Source organism: Mus musculus, chromosome 11, assembly GCF_000001635.26.
Source record: "Mus musculus strain C57BL/6J chromosome 11, GRCm38.p6 C57BL/6J".
Lineage (NCBI taxonomy): Eukaryota > Metazoa > Chordata > Mammalia > Rodentia > Muridae > Mus > Mus musculus.
The window spans coordinates 87,178,146-87,197,310 of NC_000077.6; the positions used below are offsets into that span (position 1 = coordinate 87,178,146).

At 39.9% G+C, this 19,165-nt stretch overlaps 1 protein-coding gene across 8 annotated transcripts in view; it reads left to right on the forward strand.

Annotated features, from left to right (window-relative positions):
- Nucleotides 1–19,165, forward strand: part of Trim37 (tripartite motif-containing 37) — a 124,085-nt gene that overhangs the window by 51,356 nt on the left and 53,564 nt on the right. For all 8 annotated transcript variants that reach the window (XM_011249212.3, XM_006534072.3, XM_011249210.2 and 5 more), the window contains 5 exons: nt 4,276–4,390; nt 6,739–6,957; nt 8,234–8,370; nt 11,929–12,014; nt 18,676–18,870. In XM_011249212.3, the coding sequence (XP_011247514.1) occupies nt 4,276–4,390; nt 6,739–6,957; nt 8,234–8,370; nt 11,929–12,014; nt 18,676–18,870 (752 nt within the window). The remainder of the gene's footprint in view (nt 1–4,275; nt 4,391–6,738; nt 6,958–8,233; nt 8,371–11,928; nt 12,015–18,675; nt 18,871–19,165) is intronic.

Consider the following 19,165-nt stretch of genomic DNA (forward strand, 5'->3'; position numbering starts at 1 on the left):
TCCAGGAATTCCATGTAGTAGATGAATAATAAAATTCAGTATAAAGACACCTTGTTCAATAATAATGATGATAATTTTTTTTAAAGGTGGTTTATAGGTTGAGCATATCTAACTAAAAATCTAAAATCTGAAATTTTGAGTTGAGGTCAGCCTCTTCTGCAGAGTGAATTCCAGAATAGCCAGGTCTACTACACACAGAAACCCTGTCTTGGGAGACAAGGGGGAAAAAAAAAGAACAAAAGAAATCACAGTGAGAGGGATGCTCTGTACCAACAAGAGTACTAATTAAATTGCCTTCAGCCTGTGCATAGAGCATGCAACCTAAATCTGAGTACTGAGGGTGTCTAAGAATAAATAGTGAGGGCATTATTTATAGGGCACTATGGAGGGGTGTTTGTTTTGTGTTTTGTTTTTTTTTCCTCTCTATTTGACAGTGTAATATTTCAATGACTGACTTTTCAAGCTTACTTTTACAGAATATATTTTAGTTTTTGATAAAATTGTGTTAGAAGTTTGGAAACAAAAATGAAAATTACCAGGTGTGGTGGTACATATTTGTAGTCCCAGAAATTAGGTGGTAGATTAAGAGGATCAGGGGTTTAAGGCTATGCTTGTCTACCTAGGGAATTTAAGATTTGTCAGAACTTCTTGAGATGCTGTGTCAAAGAAAGCAAAACACAGAAAGGAGGGAGGAAGAAAACTGTCACTTTTTTCTCTTGATGTAACCTTGTTTTTCTAATTTAACAGAGAAAATACTTTATTGGCATTTCATGTTGCAGTCACAATTCTAACATCAATTTACTAACCTACAAAGTGACAGATTTTTCCCTCAATGTTTTTATTAGTATCTATAATGGCTTTCATTGTGACCTCTTTATGGTTAATGTATTATAGTTTTGGCCTTATTGACTTCTTTTCTCTTCTTGATTGGCTCCTTTTTACCATTTTGCTCATTTTGTTTAAGATTTTGATATAATTTTTACATATTCATTACATATTTATTAGAAAGTTAAGGCTTTTTTTATACCTCTGGTTTTTGTTTTGTCTTGTTTGTTTGAGACAGGGTTTCTCTGTGTAGCCCTGGCTGTCCTGGAACTCACTCTGTAGACTTGTCACACCTCAGACTCAGAGATCCATCTGAATTACTACCTGTGATTTTGTTTGTTTGCTTTTGTTTTTTGAGGCAGGGTGTCTATTATGTATGAGCTCTGGCTGTCCTGGAACTGTATCGACCAGGCTGGCCTTAAACTCACGGATGCTTTTACCTCCTAAGTGTACAAGATTAAATGTCTGCACCACCACGCCTGGCTTTTCCGTAACTCTAAATAAATATATAATTAAACTAGAGAAGTTTATATATTTATTTGTACATTAAAAGAGAAATAGGGGGCTGGTGAGATGGCTCAGTGGGTAAGAGCACCCGACTGCTCTTCCAAAGGTCTGGAGTTCAAATCCCAGCAACCACATGGTGGCTCACAACCATCTGTAACGAGATCTGACGCCCTCTTCTGGAGTGTCTGAAGACAGCTACAGTGTACTTACGTATAATAAATAAATAAATCTTTTTAAAAAAAAAGAAAGAAAGAGAAATAGGAAAACCTTTCTGCTATTTTTATCCAAATGGCACAAATAGTATAAAAAAGAGTGTGCAGGCTGGGCAGTGGTGGCGCACGCCTTTAATCCCAGCCCTTGGGAAGCGGAGGCAGGCGGATTTCTGAGTTCGAGGCCAGCCTGGTCTACAGAGAGTGTTCCAGGACAGCCAGGGATACACAGAGAAACTCTGTCTGGAAAAACAAAAGAAAACCAAAAAACAAAACTAGTGTGTGGGAATGACTAGGAGTGTGATCCACCAGTCAAAGAAAATACTTAGACAGAAGCTTTTCTAATGTTTTCCCATGAATACTAAAAATAGTGATTGTGTTCAGTTCTGCCTTCTCATCCATGAGTGTCATTGGCTAGCTTAGATGCTGCTGCAGTTAACTAGATGTAAGCTCTTAGGTAAAACTGAATTGTCTCTATTTGATGGTTTGTTTGTCAACTGAATGTAGAATGACTTGGGAAAGGAGTCTCAGCTAGAGCTAGTGCAGATTAGGTTAGCCTGTGGACGTGTCTGGGGGGAATTATCTTGATTATGTCGTTGAAATGAGAAGACCTGCCAATTCTGAATAACACCATTGTCTGAGTCCTGGGCTGTATTCAGGGAAAGTGAGCTGAGCACAGGCATGGAGGCAGCTGTTCTGTCTGCGTCTAAGCTTAGGTGTGATTACTTGCCTCATATTTCTGCCTCGACTTCCAAACAGTAACCTGTCCCGTTTCCCTTCAAGTTGCTTTTTGCTTGGTAGTTTCCTGTTTCTGTAACAAGTATGTGAGATAATCATTTTATAAATCTATTCACAGCTTCCAAGCTTTCAGTCCATGATAGATTAGCACTATTGTTTTGAGTATGTGGTTGTGGTAAATCACCACATTATGGCAGAAGTGTTTCATGAGGCAACCCTCATGGCCTAAGTTTGGAAGAGTATGGTGTCTAGTGTTCTCTTCAGAGTCATGCCCCAGTGTCATGAATATCTTCTAATGATACACTAAAGGGAACACCCTTCTACACTTAGGCCTTTGGGAGTACATTCAAGTTCTCAAGTATGGCAGTAGCTAACAAAGGGTGGCCAAGTGGAAGGTCTAGAAGACATGAGAGAAATAAGACTTTTTTTTTTTTTTGGTTTTTGGTTTTTGGTTTTTTTGAGACAGGATTTCTCTGTATAGCCCTGGCTGTCCTGGAACTCACTTTGTAGACCAGGCTGGCCTCAACTCAGAAATCCACCTGCCTCTGCCTCCCTCCCGAGTGCTGGGACTAAAGGCGTGCGCCACCACGCCCGGCTGAAATAAGACTTCTTGTCTTGTGGTTATTTTCTCAAAAATGTTGTTATACGTTCACTTACATGTGTGTTTCACTAAGTAGAATCATGTTTGGCTCTTGAGTAAGAGATATTTGTTTTTAATAAATATTACTAGGTTTTTGATTTGTTGTTTTGTTTTCCTTTAAGATAGGAAAGACTTCTCTCTGTAGTCTTGGCTGTCTTTGAACTCACTCTGTAGAGCAGGCTGGCCTCAAACTCATAAAAATTGGCCTGCTTTGCCTCCTTAGTGCTGGGATTAAAGGCATTTGCCTTAACCACATGGCTTATTAAGAAGGTTTAAAAAAAAAAAAACAGATACATTAAAGACATTTATCTAGTTATTAGGGATTACTATAGATACTTTTTATTTGCTATTTTGTTGATATGTAGTTTTGATTATAGGCTATCTGGAAAGGGCAAAGATACAGTTTATTGGAAGCATACAACTCTTTTGAGCCTAGTGAAGCAGTTGTGGTTATTTGGCCCAGTACATGAATTTTCCCAAAGTTTAGGAAGTCTGAGGACACTTGAGTGGTGACTCATACCTCAACACTACCACTAGAGAGTCTAGGAGGATGGCTGTGTGTCTTATTTTTTAGACCAGTCCAAACGGAATGAGATGCTGCCTCCAAAAAACAGTAAACTATTAAAATTTAAAAAGGAAGTGAGATTAAGAGCTGGGATTGGGGAGAGAAAACACAGCCCTTAAACTGTTTTTCTGGAGTCTGACTAGGTAAAGGGATAGGAAAGGGTTTTTTTTTTCCCTAATTAGTCCCATGTAGTTATGATCCTCTTTCTTTTCCAGCTTGGGATCATCATATTTGAACTACAGTATTATAATATCTATGCTTTGTGGTTTAACTTGACAGCTTAATCTTGATATGCATGTGATCTGTAGAAAAATAGAGTTTAGGGGCTCAAGAGATGGCTCAGTGGTTTAGAGGACAGGCTGTTCTTCCAGAGGTCCCAGGCTTGATTCCGAGCATCCACATAGCAGCTTACAACCATCTGTAACTCCAGTCTTAGGTGAGCTAACACCCTCTTCTGACCTCTGCAAACCCCAGGCATGTATGTGGTACACAGACATACATGCAGGCAAAACACCCATACATATAAAAGGAAAGAAAAAATGTAGTTTTAGTTTAGACAGCTGACACTTAGAGCCACCACAGTCCCTTTCAGTTATGAGAACATATGTGAATGATGGGCAACAGAAACTCAGGATTCACTTCAAGTGCTTCTTGCTGCTTTGTTTCTTTTTTGAGACAGTTTCTCTGTGTAGCCTTGGCTGAAGTGGTTCTTATCGAATGGGAACTGTAGAACTTATATAATGCACAGATTCACCTTTTGTATTATTCTTCATGTGGAATTATTCTTTAAGGTTTCAGGTGCGCTCACCAACATTTTTTCAAAAATGCCGGGATCAGCACTGGTATATTACTCAGTTGGAAGCTGCACAGACTGGTTATATCCAACAAATAAACAATCTTAAAGAGGTAAGGCAATTAAAGCAGTTCTTTTTGTTGTTGTTGTTGTTTTGGTTTTTTTCAAGACAGGGTTTCTCTGTATAGCCCTGGCTGTCCTGGAACTCACTTTGTAGATAGACCAGGCTGGCCTCGAACTCAGAAATCCACCTGCTTCTGCCTCCCAAGTGCTGGGATCAAAGGTGTGTGCCACCACACCCGGCTTAATTAAAGCTGTTCTTGCCTACTACAGCTTATTATTCTTTTGGCTTGCTGCTTTTTGATTTTGGCTGTCCATGTTAATATTGTGGTAAAAATTTGACTGTCCTTTTCTCTACCCTTTGAGCCTTTAGATTCTATACTACTAAATTGTGTCGCCACATTTAGCTACATTTAGGTTTCATTAAAATCAACAATACTATACCTTAGTTGTAGTAACTTCATTTCAGAGGCTTGTGATAGATACTGTAGATATATAATATTACTATTATGCAAAGTTGTGCTGTGCAGTACCACTCTGGTCTGAGGTAAACATTGTTTCCCTCAGTGTCTAAAATGATTGTCTTGTACAGGCTGTCTTGAGTTTAAAGATTAAAAGCAGGATACTTGAAAGTTGCCATACTTTGTTTGAATTCTTGTTGTTGATTGAATACTATAATAAGTAGTTAATAAATTTAATAAGTGGTTAATAAATTTTGATTTTGAAATAATGAAATTATGTAAGGAATTCTTTCATGTGAAAGTTGAACTGGTTTTATGGTGTTTGTGTGTGCATGTGTGTGTCACATGTGTCTCATGCCACTGTGCACATGTGGATGTCAAGACAACTGTGGGAGTTTATTTTCCCTTCTACTATGTGAGTTCAAGGATTGAGCTCAGGTTGTCAGGCCTGGTAGCAGGTTCTCTGCCACACTGAGCCATCCTGCAGCCTCTCCATATGGACTTTGGATGGAGTGGGAGGTTTGGATTATGAAAGTTGTAGTAGATGAAGCTCAGAAATATGGGTGAATATAGATTAAAGCTACTGGAGCTGGACATGTAGCTCAGCAATTGAATGTCTACCTTGCAATTAAAAGGCCTGGCTTCTCAGCACCATCAAACGAAACAGATCAAAACTCTGCCTGCATTCTCAGTACAGTTTGTGAACTATATGTATTGTTTAGACTAGATACACAAAAGGATGTTTATCTTTGTCATAAACATATTTCAAAAATAAGACAGGAGAAAGAAATGGTTTTGTTTTGTTTTCTGAAGACCTCTTATTTATGTATATGAGTGCTTTATTTACATATGTACCTGTATGACAGAAAAGGCATCAGATCCCATAATAGATGGTTGTGAGCCACCATGGTGGTGCTGGGAATTGAGCTGTGGAAGGACAGCCAGTGCTCTTAACCAGTGAGCTATCTTTCCAGTCCAAAGAAATGGTTTTTAAAAACAATTTTCAGGAATATCTAGATCTACTTTTTTCCCCGTGTTTTGAGACAGTGGAGCCCTGGCTGCCCTGGAACTCAGTATGTAGACCAGGCTAGGCTCTGCAAGCATGAGGCACCCAGCTCCCACTCAAGTGTCAATGCCCACAGGTGACAAGTGCTTAGCCTTTTGGAGATTCATGTGCATGAGCATGTTCTCAGGCCCTACATAGCTCCCTCCGTGTGCATTGTGCTGCTGAATCATGCAGGATGAACAAGACCCAGTTGTGTTTTGCTTGTCACCTCCAGGATCCACCTTCTGCACGTCCCTTGGGCTGTTTCTTCAACTCCAACTTCATGCTGCCCTCCCTTCCTCCCTCCTGGCCGCCCTTCTTCCTTTCTTCCTTCCTTCTTTTCTTTTCTTCCCTTTCCCTTTCCCTTTCCCTTTCCCTTTCCCTTTCCCTTTCTCTTTCTTCTCTCTCTCTCTCTCTCTCTCTCTCTCCCTCTCCCTCTCCCTCTCCCTCTCCCTCTCCCTCTCCCTCTCCCTCTCTCTCTCTCCCCACCCTTCTCTCTCTCTCCCTCTCTCCCTATTTATATGAAGGCCAAGGTGGAGATCACCTGTTTCTGCCTCCTGAGTGCTGGGATTAGCTACATGTGCTGTTACACCCAGTTTATATCTAATTTTCTTTTTTATTTTATTTTTTTTAAGATTTATTATTATACATAAGTACAGTGTATCTGTCTTCAGGTGTATCAGAAGAGGGCATCAGATCTCATTACGGATGGTTGTGAGCCACCATGTGGTTGCTGGGATTTGAGCTCAGGATGTTTGGAAGAGCAGTCAGTACTCTTACCCACTGAGCCATCTCACAAGCCCCTTATATCTAATTTTCAACTGTACATTGTTTACTTTGCCACTGAGACACCTCTTACACTTAATGTTGATTTGTACTGTTCTTATTTTAAAAGAGACTGACTATTGAGCTGTCCCGAACTCAGAAATCCAGAGATCTGTCACCACCAGATAATCATCTTAGCCCTCAAAATGATGATTCTCCTGAGACACGAACTAAGAAAGCTGGGTCATGCTCTGACATGCTTCTGGAAGGCGGTCCTACTTGCGCTTCTGTACGAGAGACCAAGGAAGATGAAGATGAGGAGGAGAAGATTCAGAATGAAGACTATCATGTAATAAGAGATCTAGATTGGTAATGTGTGCAGTAGGATCATGGGTTCCAGCATAAAAGGCAGGGGAAACAGTGTCCTACAGATCTTGTCCTAGTTTTCATTATTGGTGCATGCACGTTGTATAAATGTCATACTTAGACAGCATTGCAACCTTATAAAAGTTAGTTCACTACAGAAGACTGTTCTCTGAAACTGTGACACATAGTCTAGAAACTATGGATTTTAAAAATATGTTTGTTTGTTTTTATTATTCACCGTAGCTGATAGGTACTTCATTTCTGTGTGTGAGAGGACTTATGAGTTGGTTAGTTATTGCTGGAATAGGAATTCACTAAGTGGATTTTGTTTGTTTTTAGTTAAGATTAGGAGTCCAGAGTAGATTTTCTGTGGCTGTTGCTTTTAAGATGGGAGACTTGGGTTTTATGTTTCATTTTACTCAATGTGTCAAAGTACAACTGCCTTAGTCTATGAGCCCTATTTTCTTTTTTTAATTAATCAGTGCATAATGTTATCAATCTTTCAGTGGTCTGAGACAGTGGAGCCTGACTGCCCTGGAACTCAGTATGTAGACCAGGCTAGCCTCTGCAAGCATGAGGCACTCAGCTCCCACTCAAGTGTCAGTGTCCACAGGTGACAAGTGCTTAGCCTTTTGAGTACATTGAATGATAGGACGTGTAGATAAGGCAGCTGAAAGTTGTTCTGTGCAGGTGGATGGAGGGGCTACGAGGATGAGAAAGGGTGGGGGGGTCGTGTGACTTATGTGGTAGATTGATTTGTTTTTGTAGCTCAGGCTGGCTATGAGCTAGAAAACACTATGTGAGCAAGGATGACCTTTTTGGCTTGCTGCTTTCTCAGAATCCCCAGTGCTGAGGTACAGCTGTGCACCACTACGCTTGGCTGTAAGAAGTTACTTTGTGAGGAGAGCCTTATTGGAGGCTGACTAGGAATGTGTAAATTACTCCTTGTTGCATTGAGGGCCTAGCTCAGGTTGATAAGGAACTATAAATCAAAAATGGTAGCAGTCAGTGAGGTTGTGTGACTTTTCTCTAGAGTATTTAGTGGTGTAAATATAGGATCAGAAATTAGAACTCTGCTTAGTGTCTTAACATTTCTGAGTAGAAATGTTTGGAATAAAAATCTTGTTTTAGCCAAGTGTGGTGGTGCTTGCTCTCAGGAGGCTGAGAGAGGAAAAATAAGACCAGCCTGGACTTCATTATCAGACTCTCCACTCAGAATTCTAAGAAGGAAATGAGAGGAAGTCGTGTTTTCCTTGTAGCATGAGCTCTCGGATGGAGATCTGGACCTGGATCTTGTTGGAGAAGATGAAGTGAATCACCTTGATGGCAGCAGCTCTTCTGCTAGTTCTACAGCAACAAGCAACACAGAAGAAAACGATATTGATGAGGAGACCATGTGAGTCCCATGTTAACACTCCAAGTAGGAATTATTAGAAACTGTAGCAACTGGTTTATGTTAAGTATGGAAATATTCAGCACTTTGTTTTTTACATATAATCTAGATATAAACTAGGCCTTCTAAGCTAAGCTAGGAGTTTTTATTCTTATTTATTTATTCATTCAATTTTTTTTTAATTGAACAAGGAGCAATGGCTCTATGATTAAGAATAGTGGCTGCTCTTCCAAAGGTCCTGGGTTCAATTCCCAGGACCTACATGGCAGCTTATAACCATCTTTAATCTGATTCTCACTTTGGCCTCTGTGGGCACTAGGCACACAGGTGGTACACAGACATAAATACAGGTAAAATACATACTTAAGATAAATACTTTCTTTTCTCTTTTTTTCTCTTTCTTCCTTTCTTCCTTTCTTTCTTTCTTTCTTTCTTTCTTTCTTTCTTTCTTTCTTTCTTTCTTTCTTCCTTCCTTTCTTTCTTTCTTTCTTTCTTTCTTTCTTTCTTTCTTTCTTTCTTTCTGGGGTGGGGGGAGGGTTGAGACAGGGTTTCTCTGTGTAGACCTGGCTGTCCTAGAACTCACTCTGTAGACCAGGCTGGTCTCGAACTCAGAAATCTGCCTGCCTCTGCTTCCCAAGTGCTGGGATTAAAGATGTGCATCACCACTGCCCAACAAGATAAATACTTTTTTAACTTAAGTTTTTAATTTTTGAGGTTTTGGAGATAGGTTTTTTTCTATGTAGCCCTGGCTATCTTTGGAACTCACTGTAGACCAGGCTGGCCTCTGCCTCCTAAGTGACACCACTGTCCAGCATTAATGTAAGTTTCTACAAATTAAAAAAAAAAAAAAGTGTGTATGTGTAATATAGGCATACAGAGGTCAGAGTTCAACTTGTAAGAGGTGGTGTTATACTTCCACTATTGGTTCCAGGGATGATTATTTTTTTACAATTTACTTTACTTTATGTGCTTCATGATTTGCCTGCATGCACATTTGTCTGTGTGAGGGTGTCAGATTCCCTAGAAGTGGAATTACAGACAGTTGTGAGCTTTCCTGTGGTTGCTAGGAGTTGAACCCTAGTCCTGTGAAAGAGCAGTCAGTCCTCTTACCTGCTGAGCCATCTCAGCCCCCAATCAGATTTTCAGGGCTGCACAGTAATGATTTTTACTCACTAAGCTGTATCACTGGCCCAAACCTGGCCTTGCTGATGATGGTTGGCTGCCTATTGTAGGCTTTTCTGGCACTGTTTTATAGCTTTATTCCTTAGAGTGGGAGGGAGAGAGGGGGAGAGACCTCTGAGTCTAAACCTAGACTGAGAGCAAAAGTACACTTCTTTCTCCTGCTTTAGAAACTGAGTTAACTGGATGTTGAAAGAAAAGAGCCCTATGCTCTTTCTTATTACCAATTTAAATACTGTTTTTTTAGTATCCATTTCTTCATTTTATATCTTATGCCATTAGAAACATTTCCAGAGTACTTTTTTTTTTTAATTTTTCTTCCTCCTTTTTCTTTTTTTAAGATTTATTTTATGAGCCTTTTGCCTGCATGTATGTCCTTGGACCATACAGATGGTCAGTGGCCACAGGGGAGGGCATTTGATCTCTGGGAACTGGAGTTACAGATCCATGGTTGTTGGCCATTGTGTGGGTGCTGGGATCTAAACCCTGGCTCTCTGCAAGAGATACACATCATCTTTTTCTTTTTTTTAATGATTTATTTATTTTTATATATTTGAATACATTTTTGCTGTCTTCAGACACACCAGAAAAGGGGAATCACATCCCGTTACAGATGGTTATGAGCTACCATGTGGTTGCTGGGAATTGAACACAAGACCTGTGGAAGAGCAGCCAGAGCTCTTAACCGCTGTCTCTCCAGCCCCGAAACACATGATCTTAATCGGTGGAGTTACCTTATTTCTAGAGTCTCAACAGGCTTTTTAAAAATTATTTTCCTCAGTTTTACTTGATAGTAAGGCTTCAGAATTCCTTACACTGTCACAATGGGAGCTGATCTTAAAATTTCTTTAAATATATAGAAGTAGCATTATCTTTCTTACTGTTTCTAATAGTACTTTATAGTTTAATTTGAGGTAGTTCAGAGTTGATTTTAAAGAATAAATAGGAACCACCCTGTTTTCTGAAGTTGTCTTAGTCATATGCAGTAAATTGTGTGTGTGTGTGTGTGTGTGTGTGTGTGTGTGTTTGTGTGTGTGTGTGAAAGAGAGAGAGACAGACAGACTGACTGAGGCAAGGTTTCAATAACCTCACAGAACTCATTGTGTGGCTAAGGATGGCCTTGAGTTCCCAGGCCTCCTTTGTGTGCCTCCTTTGTGTGCCTCCCAAGTATTGGGGATACAGGCATGTACCAGCACTCCTGACTTGGAGGGTTTTTCTTAAATATTAAAATGTAAGGTGTGGGGTTTTTTTGGGGGAGGGGGGATTGTCATCATTTTTATTTTTTTATTTTATTTTTTAAAAGTTTTGAGATGGTCTCGCCATAGCCTAAGCTGCTCACAAACTTGCTATATAACTGAGGATGAGAGCTTCTGATCTTCCTGTCTCTGCCTCCTTAATCCTAGAATTGCTGGGATTTCAGGTAGGTATCATACCACTACCCCTGGTTCCACGTGGTGATAGTTCAAACCCTAGGCTTCCTAAGTGCTAGATAAGTACTGTACTAACTCAGCCATATGCCTGCAACAGAGACAACTCATTATAAATGTATAACTTCTTACAGTGTTCTGATGCAAAAATTAAATATTGTTAGCTTGCTTTGCTGTTATTTAAAACTTATTTGACTATTAAATGCATACTCATGACTCTGACTAAGGTCTTGTCTTAGTCAGGGTTTCTATTCCTGCACAGACATCAGGACCAAGAAGCAAGTTGGGGAGGAAAGGGTTTATTTGGCTTACACTTCCATACTGCTGTTCATCACCAAAGGAAGTCAGGACTGGAACTCAAGCAGGGCAGGAAGCAGGAGCTGATGCAGAGGCCATGGAGGGATATTCTTTACTGGCTTGCTTCCCCTGGCTTGCTCAGCCTGCTCTCTTATAGAACCAAGACTATTAGCCCAGAGCTGGCACCACCACAAGGGGACTTCCCCCCTTGATCACTAATTGAGAAAATGCCCCACTGCTGGATCTCGTGGAGTCACTTCCCTAACTGAACTACTTTCTCTCTGATTACTCCAGCCTTTGTCAAGTTGACACAAAACTAGCTGGTACAGGTCTTCTCATAGTTGTATTTCAGAACACAAAACCGATCAAAGTGTGACAAATACCATTTTTAAAATTTTTAAAATTCATGTAGAGTGTGCTTTGAGAATGCTCATACACACCATAGTGCATGTAAAAGTCGGACGACAACCTGGGAATCAGCTCACTCTTTCTCTCTCCCAAGTGGCCCCTGAGGCTTGAACTCAGGTTATAAGGCTTGGTGGCAAGTGCCTTTTACTAGCTGAGCCATCTTACTGGCCTACAAATACAGAGAGTAATTGTATTTCCTTTGTGAGAATTATGAGTTATCATGAACATGATGGATTTTGTCTATTTGCAGGTCTGGGGAAAATGATGTAGAATATAACAGTATGGAGCTGGAAGAGGGAGAGCTCATGGAAGATGCAGCTGCTGCAGGTCCTCCAGGTACAGAGGCTGTCCTCCATGAGTCACTCTGACTTGCCATATTTTAGTAGAGGGCAGCAACTGATATAAAGGTTCATGGTATTAATGCAGTACTGATAATACTTAAAAGACGAGTAACAGCATTACAAAATATTTCTCTGTACCAGGCCCTTTATGACATACTTTTTTTATACCATAATTATTTATAAAATTCTGAGACAAATTTTAAAGTCTCTTATTTATTTATTCTGTTTCTTTTTTTTGGGGGGTGGTTGGTTTTTCGAGACAGGGTTTCTCTGTGTAGCCCTGGCTGTCCTGGAACTCACTCTGTAGACCAGGCTGGCCTCGAATTCAGAAATCCGCCTGCCTCCCAAGTGCTGGGATTAAAGGCGTGCGCCACCACACCCGGCTGTCTGGTTCTTGAATGCAGTCCTTCACCTTTCTAAATCTCAGTGTCCTTCCTGGGAAGGCCTCATGTGTGTAATGGATGCTTTTCTTTTGTTCTTTAGCTCTGTTTGTGAAAACATTTAAAAGCTGGCTTTTAGTATCTTTAATCCTAGCTCTTAGAAGACCGAGGCAGGAGGATTTTGAAATCAAGGCCAACCTGAGTTGCAGTATAAGCTCCTCCGTCTTTTTTTTCCCTTTTTCCTTTTTTTTTTTTAATGCTAACTTTGTATTACTTTTAATTTACTCATTGTCTTCACTCAATTTTCTTTTGAAACTGAATAACAACATGGGTGATTTGTAAAGGTTTTATTTGATTCTCAGTTATAACGAATAGGAAATTGGAAACTAGGCAGTTACATTTGGTATGTTCCTTCTTATTGGCAGACACTACATATAATTGGCGGACACTACATATAATTCTAAAGTAGCTCTGGTCATTATGACAGTGAGAGAGAACATCTTAGCTCAGGTTCATCTCCTGCTTCTTATAAAAGCCAGGGTTCCAGTGAATTAGGATGCTACCTTCTGGCCTAATTTAATCTTAATTTTCTGCCAAAGGTCCCACCTGCAAATACAACAAAATATGCTCCCAGCTGCTTAAACTTATGATGGAGTTTAAATTTTGACATGAATTTTGGTGGCAGATATGCAAGACAGAGCATTCTGCCTCTAGGTCTCCTAAACTCCCAGCTTTCTTATAGAACACCAGGTCCTTAAGCCTGACGCAGAGAGTGCTACACTGCTGTAACAGGGTGGGAAATAACTCCTGCCAGAATCCTAGGCAGTTTGACTGTGGGCACACATTAGCCAGTCCAACTGCCCTACCCAGTGCATCCGTGATGCTTGCTGTATAGTCTTAAGTCATGTATACTGAATAAGCTTGCTTCCTGGAGGCAAGTTCAGCTTCCTCCTCTGAAAATCTTTTATGATTCTTTTGTCTGGGGGACCTGAAACTCTATCTGAGGACAACCTACCACCTTGTGTAACTAATTGACAATGATGAGACAGCACAGAGTAAATGTAACTATTCCAAATTGAAGTATATGTCAAAAGGAATGAGTAACCAACCCAAAACTAAACCCAGCAGGGCAAACATCAGGCTCTTTATTATTTGTAGGGTGTATGTGCTATGACTTGATTTCAGGACCTCATATTTTGTTAGGCAGGTATTCTAGAACTATGCTAGTTTCTAGCCCATCAAACATCAATAAAATCCTCTCCATATTGATATGCCAGGGCACAAGCCAGGCATTGTGAATTCTCAGAAATTTTGTTCAAGTGGCTACACTCTCAGGTTGTGTGCAGGCACCTGTGCTGTTACTCTGGGATCTCAAAACCATTAAGGCTTACTTTTTCAACTCTTCAGAGTGCAACATGAGACACACCTAGGTCCATTTGAGCCATTACAATGAACATCAGCAAGGCAGTCCCTATTTGAAACCATTGTCTTGATGATTACCATCTAGCTACATTTCCCTACTTGATATATATAGCAAAGCTCTCTGCCTTTAATATGGTCTCTCCTGACCTATTTTACTCTTCAGGAGGACAGAGTATGATTTTCCCAGTCTTTACACTTTGCTTCCATCTTGTTTGGTTTTGTTTGGTTGGTTGGTTTGTTTTGCCTTTGTTTTTGAGACAGGGTTTCTCTGTGTAGCCCTGGCTATTCTGGAACTATCTCTGTAGACCAGGCTGGTCTTGAAGTCACAGAGATCTACCTGTCTCTGCATCCTGGGTGCTGAGATTAAAGGCATGTGCCAACTTTTATCTTACCCGTAACTCCCAATTTTAGGTTATACTTTTGCTCCTGAGTCCTGCTCTTTGCAGTTAAAACTACACACAGATCCTTCTGTGTGTTTACCCAGATATCTTACGTCATCACTCTTAAAATCTTGTCTTCCTTGAAGCAATAAGCATAGTCATAATTCAGTGAAGTTCACCACCGCATAACAAGAATGGTGGTTTTCTTGACTTTCTAATGACGCATTGCTGGCTTTTCACTTGCCAGTTGGTCAGCCCAGCTGTTTACTAGCATTGCAGTGACAATCTCTTTTCATCTCACTGAGACTGCATGAAGTGCTCTGTTTACAGCACTCCAGGTTCTTTCTAGTCTACGCCTTCAAAGTATTGTAACCTTTGCCTATTTCCTAGCTCCACAGCCACCTCCACATTTTCATTTTCAAGTATTATTACAGCCCCACCCCATTCTCAGTATCTTTTTTTTTTTTTTTTTTTTGTCTTTTCTTGTTGCTGATTATCTGACGTTGGAGGGCATACACAAAAATGTATTTAGGTCACAAATTAGAGGTCCAAGAATGCCCACATGTACTCGACCTCAGAAATCCGCCTGCCTCTGCCTCCCAAGTGCTGGCATTCAACACAAATTCTTGTAGGGACATTCAAACCATGGTACCCATGTTGCCTTTAGTTTGAACACTGACAACTTCTCTTCATACACTTCCAACCTAAGCCTTCTGTCTTACTTTTGTCTGTCCACACTCGTATTTCCTTTCCAGTCCCACCTCTAGCCTTTATCTTTCCCTTGACTTTCAGATCATATAGACTCAGTATGACTAATCACCTCCACAACAGAATAATTACTTGACAGTTGATTATTACCGGCGCTATGTGCTCTTCACTTCTTTCCCCTGAACGTTGTATGTTACCAAGTTAAATTGGCTCCGCCCTGTAAGTAGTGCCTACGCTCCTTTGTTAGTCCTCTTGTTGGACAGCACTCTCTGATTAGAGTTCCTTGTAACAGTTACGTAGCTATTGCTGCTCTGTTCCTTATGTGTCCACACAGCATGCAGCAAACGACTTTTTGCTTTGCTTTGTCTTTTTCTTTTAATGAATATCTGACAATAGTGCTTTTCTATTTTACAATTCTTTATTAGATTTCTGATATAAAATAAAATATAATTATGTAAAAATATTGTCTTTTTTGTTTGTTTGTTTTGTTTTGTTTTTTCGATTTGTTTGTCTTTGAGACATGGTCTTTATTCATAGCTTTGGCTCTCCTAGAACTTGCTTTGTAGACCAAGCTGATGTCAAACATAGAAATCTGCCTTCCTCTGCCTCCTGGGATCAAAGGTGTGTGCCACCACTGCCTGGCTGAGTATTCTTTTACCTCTGAGGCCAGAAGAGGGCACCCAATTCCTGGAGTTGTAGTTACTAACAGTAGTGAGCCACATGTCCAGCTCCACCCTCTCTACATCCCTAAGGAGTCAACCGAAGCTTCTTTCAGAGCCTCTAATGGGCTCTCATTTTCCTCATTCCCTCTCCTCATCCTAGGTAGGTACACTCAACTGCTGTTCTTCCATTTTAGCTTACATTTTATTTTTTCTTGGAAGACCTTAAAACTGTTTAGCTGTTTTCTGCTTTCAGAGTAACCTCTTAGACTGGGTATTAACCATTTAATTGCTCGTCTTGGCCAATTTCTTTTTTTTTTTTTTTAAAGATTTATTTATTATTATATCTAAGTTCACTGTAGCTGTCTTCAGAAGCACCAGAAGAGGGTGTCAGATCTCATTACGGATGGTTGTGAGCCACCATGTGGTTACTGGGACTTGAACTCAGGACCTTCAGAAGAGCAGTCGGTTCTCTTAACCACTGAGCCATCTCTCCAGCCCCCCCCCCCCCTTTTTTTTTTCGAGACAGGGTTTCTCTGTGTATCCCTGGCTGTCCTGGAACTCACTCTGTAGACCAGGCTGGCCTCGAACTCAGAAATCCGCCTGCCTCTGCCTCTCAAGTGCTGGGATTAAAGGCGTGCGCCACCATGCCCGGCTGCCAACTTCTTTTCTAGGTTAAAATTAAAATTTTGTTCTTCCTCCTTTTTGTCTCCCTAGCACATAACACAGTATCATAAAGAAACATTTAGTATTTTTAAAATAAATGTTATCCATTGTAAAGCTATTTTAATGCCCATTTTCAAGATTCTTGAATAGTACAGAAAAAATGTAGAGACGGTGTTAGTATAAAATGAAAATGGATATACTGAAGTGAGGCCTTGGTTGTTTTAGTTTTGTCTATCCATTTCTCTCTTAAGATGTGTGATGGGCTGGCGAGATGGCTCAGCAGGTAAGAGCACTGACTGCTCTTCCAAAGGTACTTAGTTCAATTCCCAGCAACCACACAGTGGCTCACAACCATCCGTAATGAGATCTGGCGCCCTCTTCTGGAGTGTCTGAAGACAGCTACAGTGTACTTACATATAATAAATAAATAAATCTTTAAAAAAAAAAGATGTGTGATAGGAAAATTCTTTTGGATTTTTGTTTGTTTGTTTGTTTTTTGTTTTTTGTTTTTCTCTGTTTTTCGAGACAGGGTTTCTCTGTGTAGCCCTGGCTGTCCTGGAACTCACTCTATAGACCAGACTGGCCTCGAACTCAGAAATCCACCTGCCTCCGCCTCCCAAGTGCTGGGATTAAAGGCGTGCGCCACCACGACCGGCTGGATAGGAAAATTCTTAGGTATAACATTGGCACACATAAGATAAACATGGTTAGATATTTAAATTGATTAATTCTTTCAAACGTTTCTTGAGAGAGCTTGCTCAGCATGTACGAGACCCTATTGAATCCCCAGTAGCCTTTTATAGAAAAGTGTTTACTAATAATGGGAAGCGGGTGCTGTTTTACTGTGTTGATTCCAAGGTATTAATTAAATGCCATCCATGTTTTTTTTTTAATTTTTTGCATTTTCTGTAGCTCTAAATGTTAAAATTTAGATGGTTACCTTAGATGTTGAGGGTGTAATGTGAACAAAGACCCTTATTGTCATTGTTAAAGTTTGATGAAATTTTTTGACAAGCATTAATGAATATAATGGCATATTTCTAGTTCCTGAGAATATGAGAAAGACTTGTGTACTTTATAACTAAAGGTGAATAGATAGAATAATTAGCTAAAATATGACGATGTACCTATAGAATTCTAGGTCATTTTGGACAGACTCTTTCTTCAAAGAGGTTCAGTATAATTCCCCATTCTTAAGTAAAGACTATGCTTGGGAAAACCTGGCTAGCAACACCTATGATAGCATCATCTGTGATAACATGTTCTGGTGTGTAAAGAACATATCTATCTACCTCTGTAGTATTTAAATCAGAGAAGCCTTAACTCACAGAATTATCCAAATATAGACAACAGTCAGAAATCAGAGAAGCTTAATATTCTTGATTAAACTCTAGAAGTTCTCGATTAAGTTCTAGAAGAGAACACACACATGTACACTTTGAAATATACCCTAGACAGTCAGGGCTACATAGAGAGACACTATCTACCTTTCTTTAAAATGAATGAATGAATGGGAACGCTCGTAGGACTACTACATTTCTAGAGCAAACTCGAAAGTATTAGCATTTCTCATCATAGTTTGGAATTCTTTGGTTATTTCTTCAGGTAATTCTTGACAGTTTTTCTTTTGTGACTCAAGTTATGTGTTGCTACACTTAGGAGGGACCCACACGTTTCTGAAACTCTGGTTATTCTTTTGTGTTTTGTCTTTGTAGGAAATGCCAGATTAAAACCTAAAAAAAAAAAAAAGAAAGAAAGAAAGAAAAAAGAAAAAGCCGGACGTGGTGGTACACGCCTTTAATCCCAGCACTTGGGAGGCAGAGGCAGGCAGATTTCTGAGTTTGAGGCTAGCCTGGTCTACAGAGTGAGTTCCAGGACAGCCAGGGCTACACAAAGAAACCCGACTCAAAAAACAAAAACAAAAAACAATGTAGTAAGATTACCACTGCACATTGGTCAATATTAATTTTTTTATTTTTTATTTTTTTTATATAGCCTGGGTTGGTTTTTTAACTTGTTATGTAGCCAAAGATGGCTTTAAATTTCTGATCCTTTAACCTCCAGCTCTCAACCTCTCAAGTGTTAGGATTACAAACAGTGTCACCACACTTAATCTGGTTAATATTTTAAAAACTGGCAGTACTAAATGCTCAGCTTATAGAGACATGCAAACTCTTACTCTATTCACCGGATTGAAAACTTTTCCTTGCTTTGCCCCTGGCTTGCCCCAGGTTGTGTATACATATACATCGTTTGTGTGGTGTTTTGCTCTTGAATTCTGGGTAGTAACAAGGCCCATGCTTAGTTATTGTTCTAGTATTCATTGTTTGACAGTATGGTTACTTTGTGGTTTTCATTGTCTGCAGGCAGGTATTCAGCTAGTAATTGTTTTTTTTATATGTGCAGGTGCATACAGTATGTTTTCTCTATTTCTTTTGCAGGTAGTAGCCACAGCTATGTGGGTGCCAGTAGCAGAATGTCAAGAAGAACACATTTATGCTCTGCAGCTACCAGTAGCTTACTAGACATTGATCCTTTAATCTTAATACATTTATTGGATCTTAAGGACCGGAGCAGTATGGAAAACCTGTGGGGTTTACAGCCTCGCCCGTCTGCTTCACTGTTGCAGCCCACAGGTAAAATAATAATCTCTTCATTTTTCTTTGGTTCTTTAGAGAACTGTTGAGTTTCTATCTTTGTATCTCAACTGAGAATTGAGACACAGTATGTTTCTGTAGCAAGCTGTACCTATGACCTTCCCCCTTTTTTCTCTGTCATTGCTCAAAAGTGTTACATCAAAAGCAAATTTTAAGTGTCTTTTAAAAGGTTTCAGGGCTAGAGTGTGTAGCTCATAGTATAGTAATCTCCCAACACACACACACACACACACACACACACTCACACACACACTCAGAGAACAGAAGAAGAAAC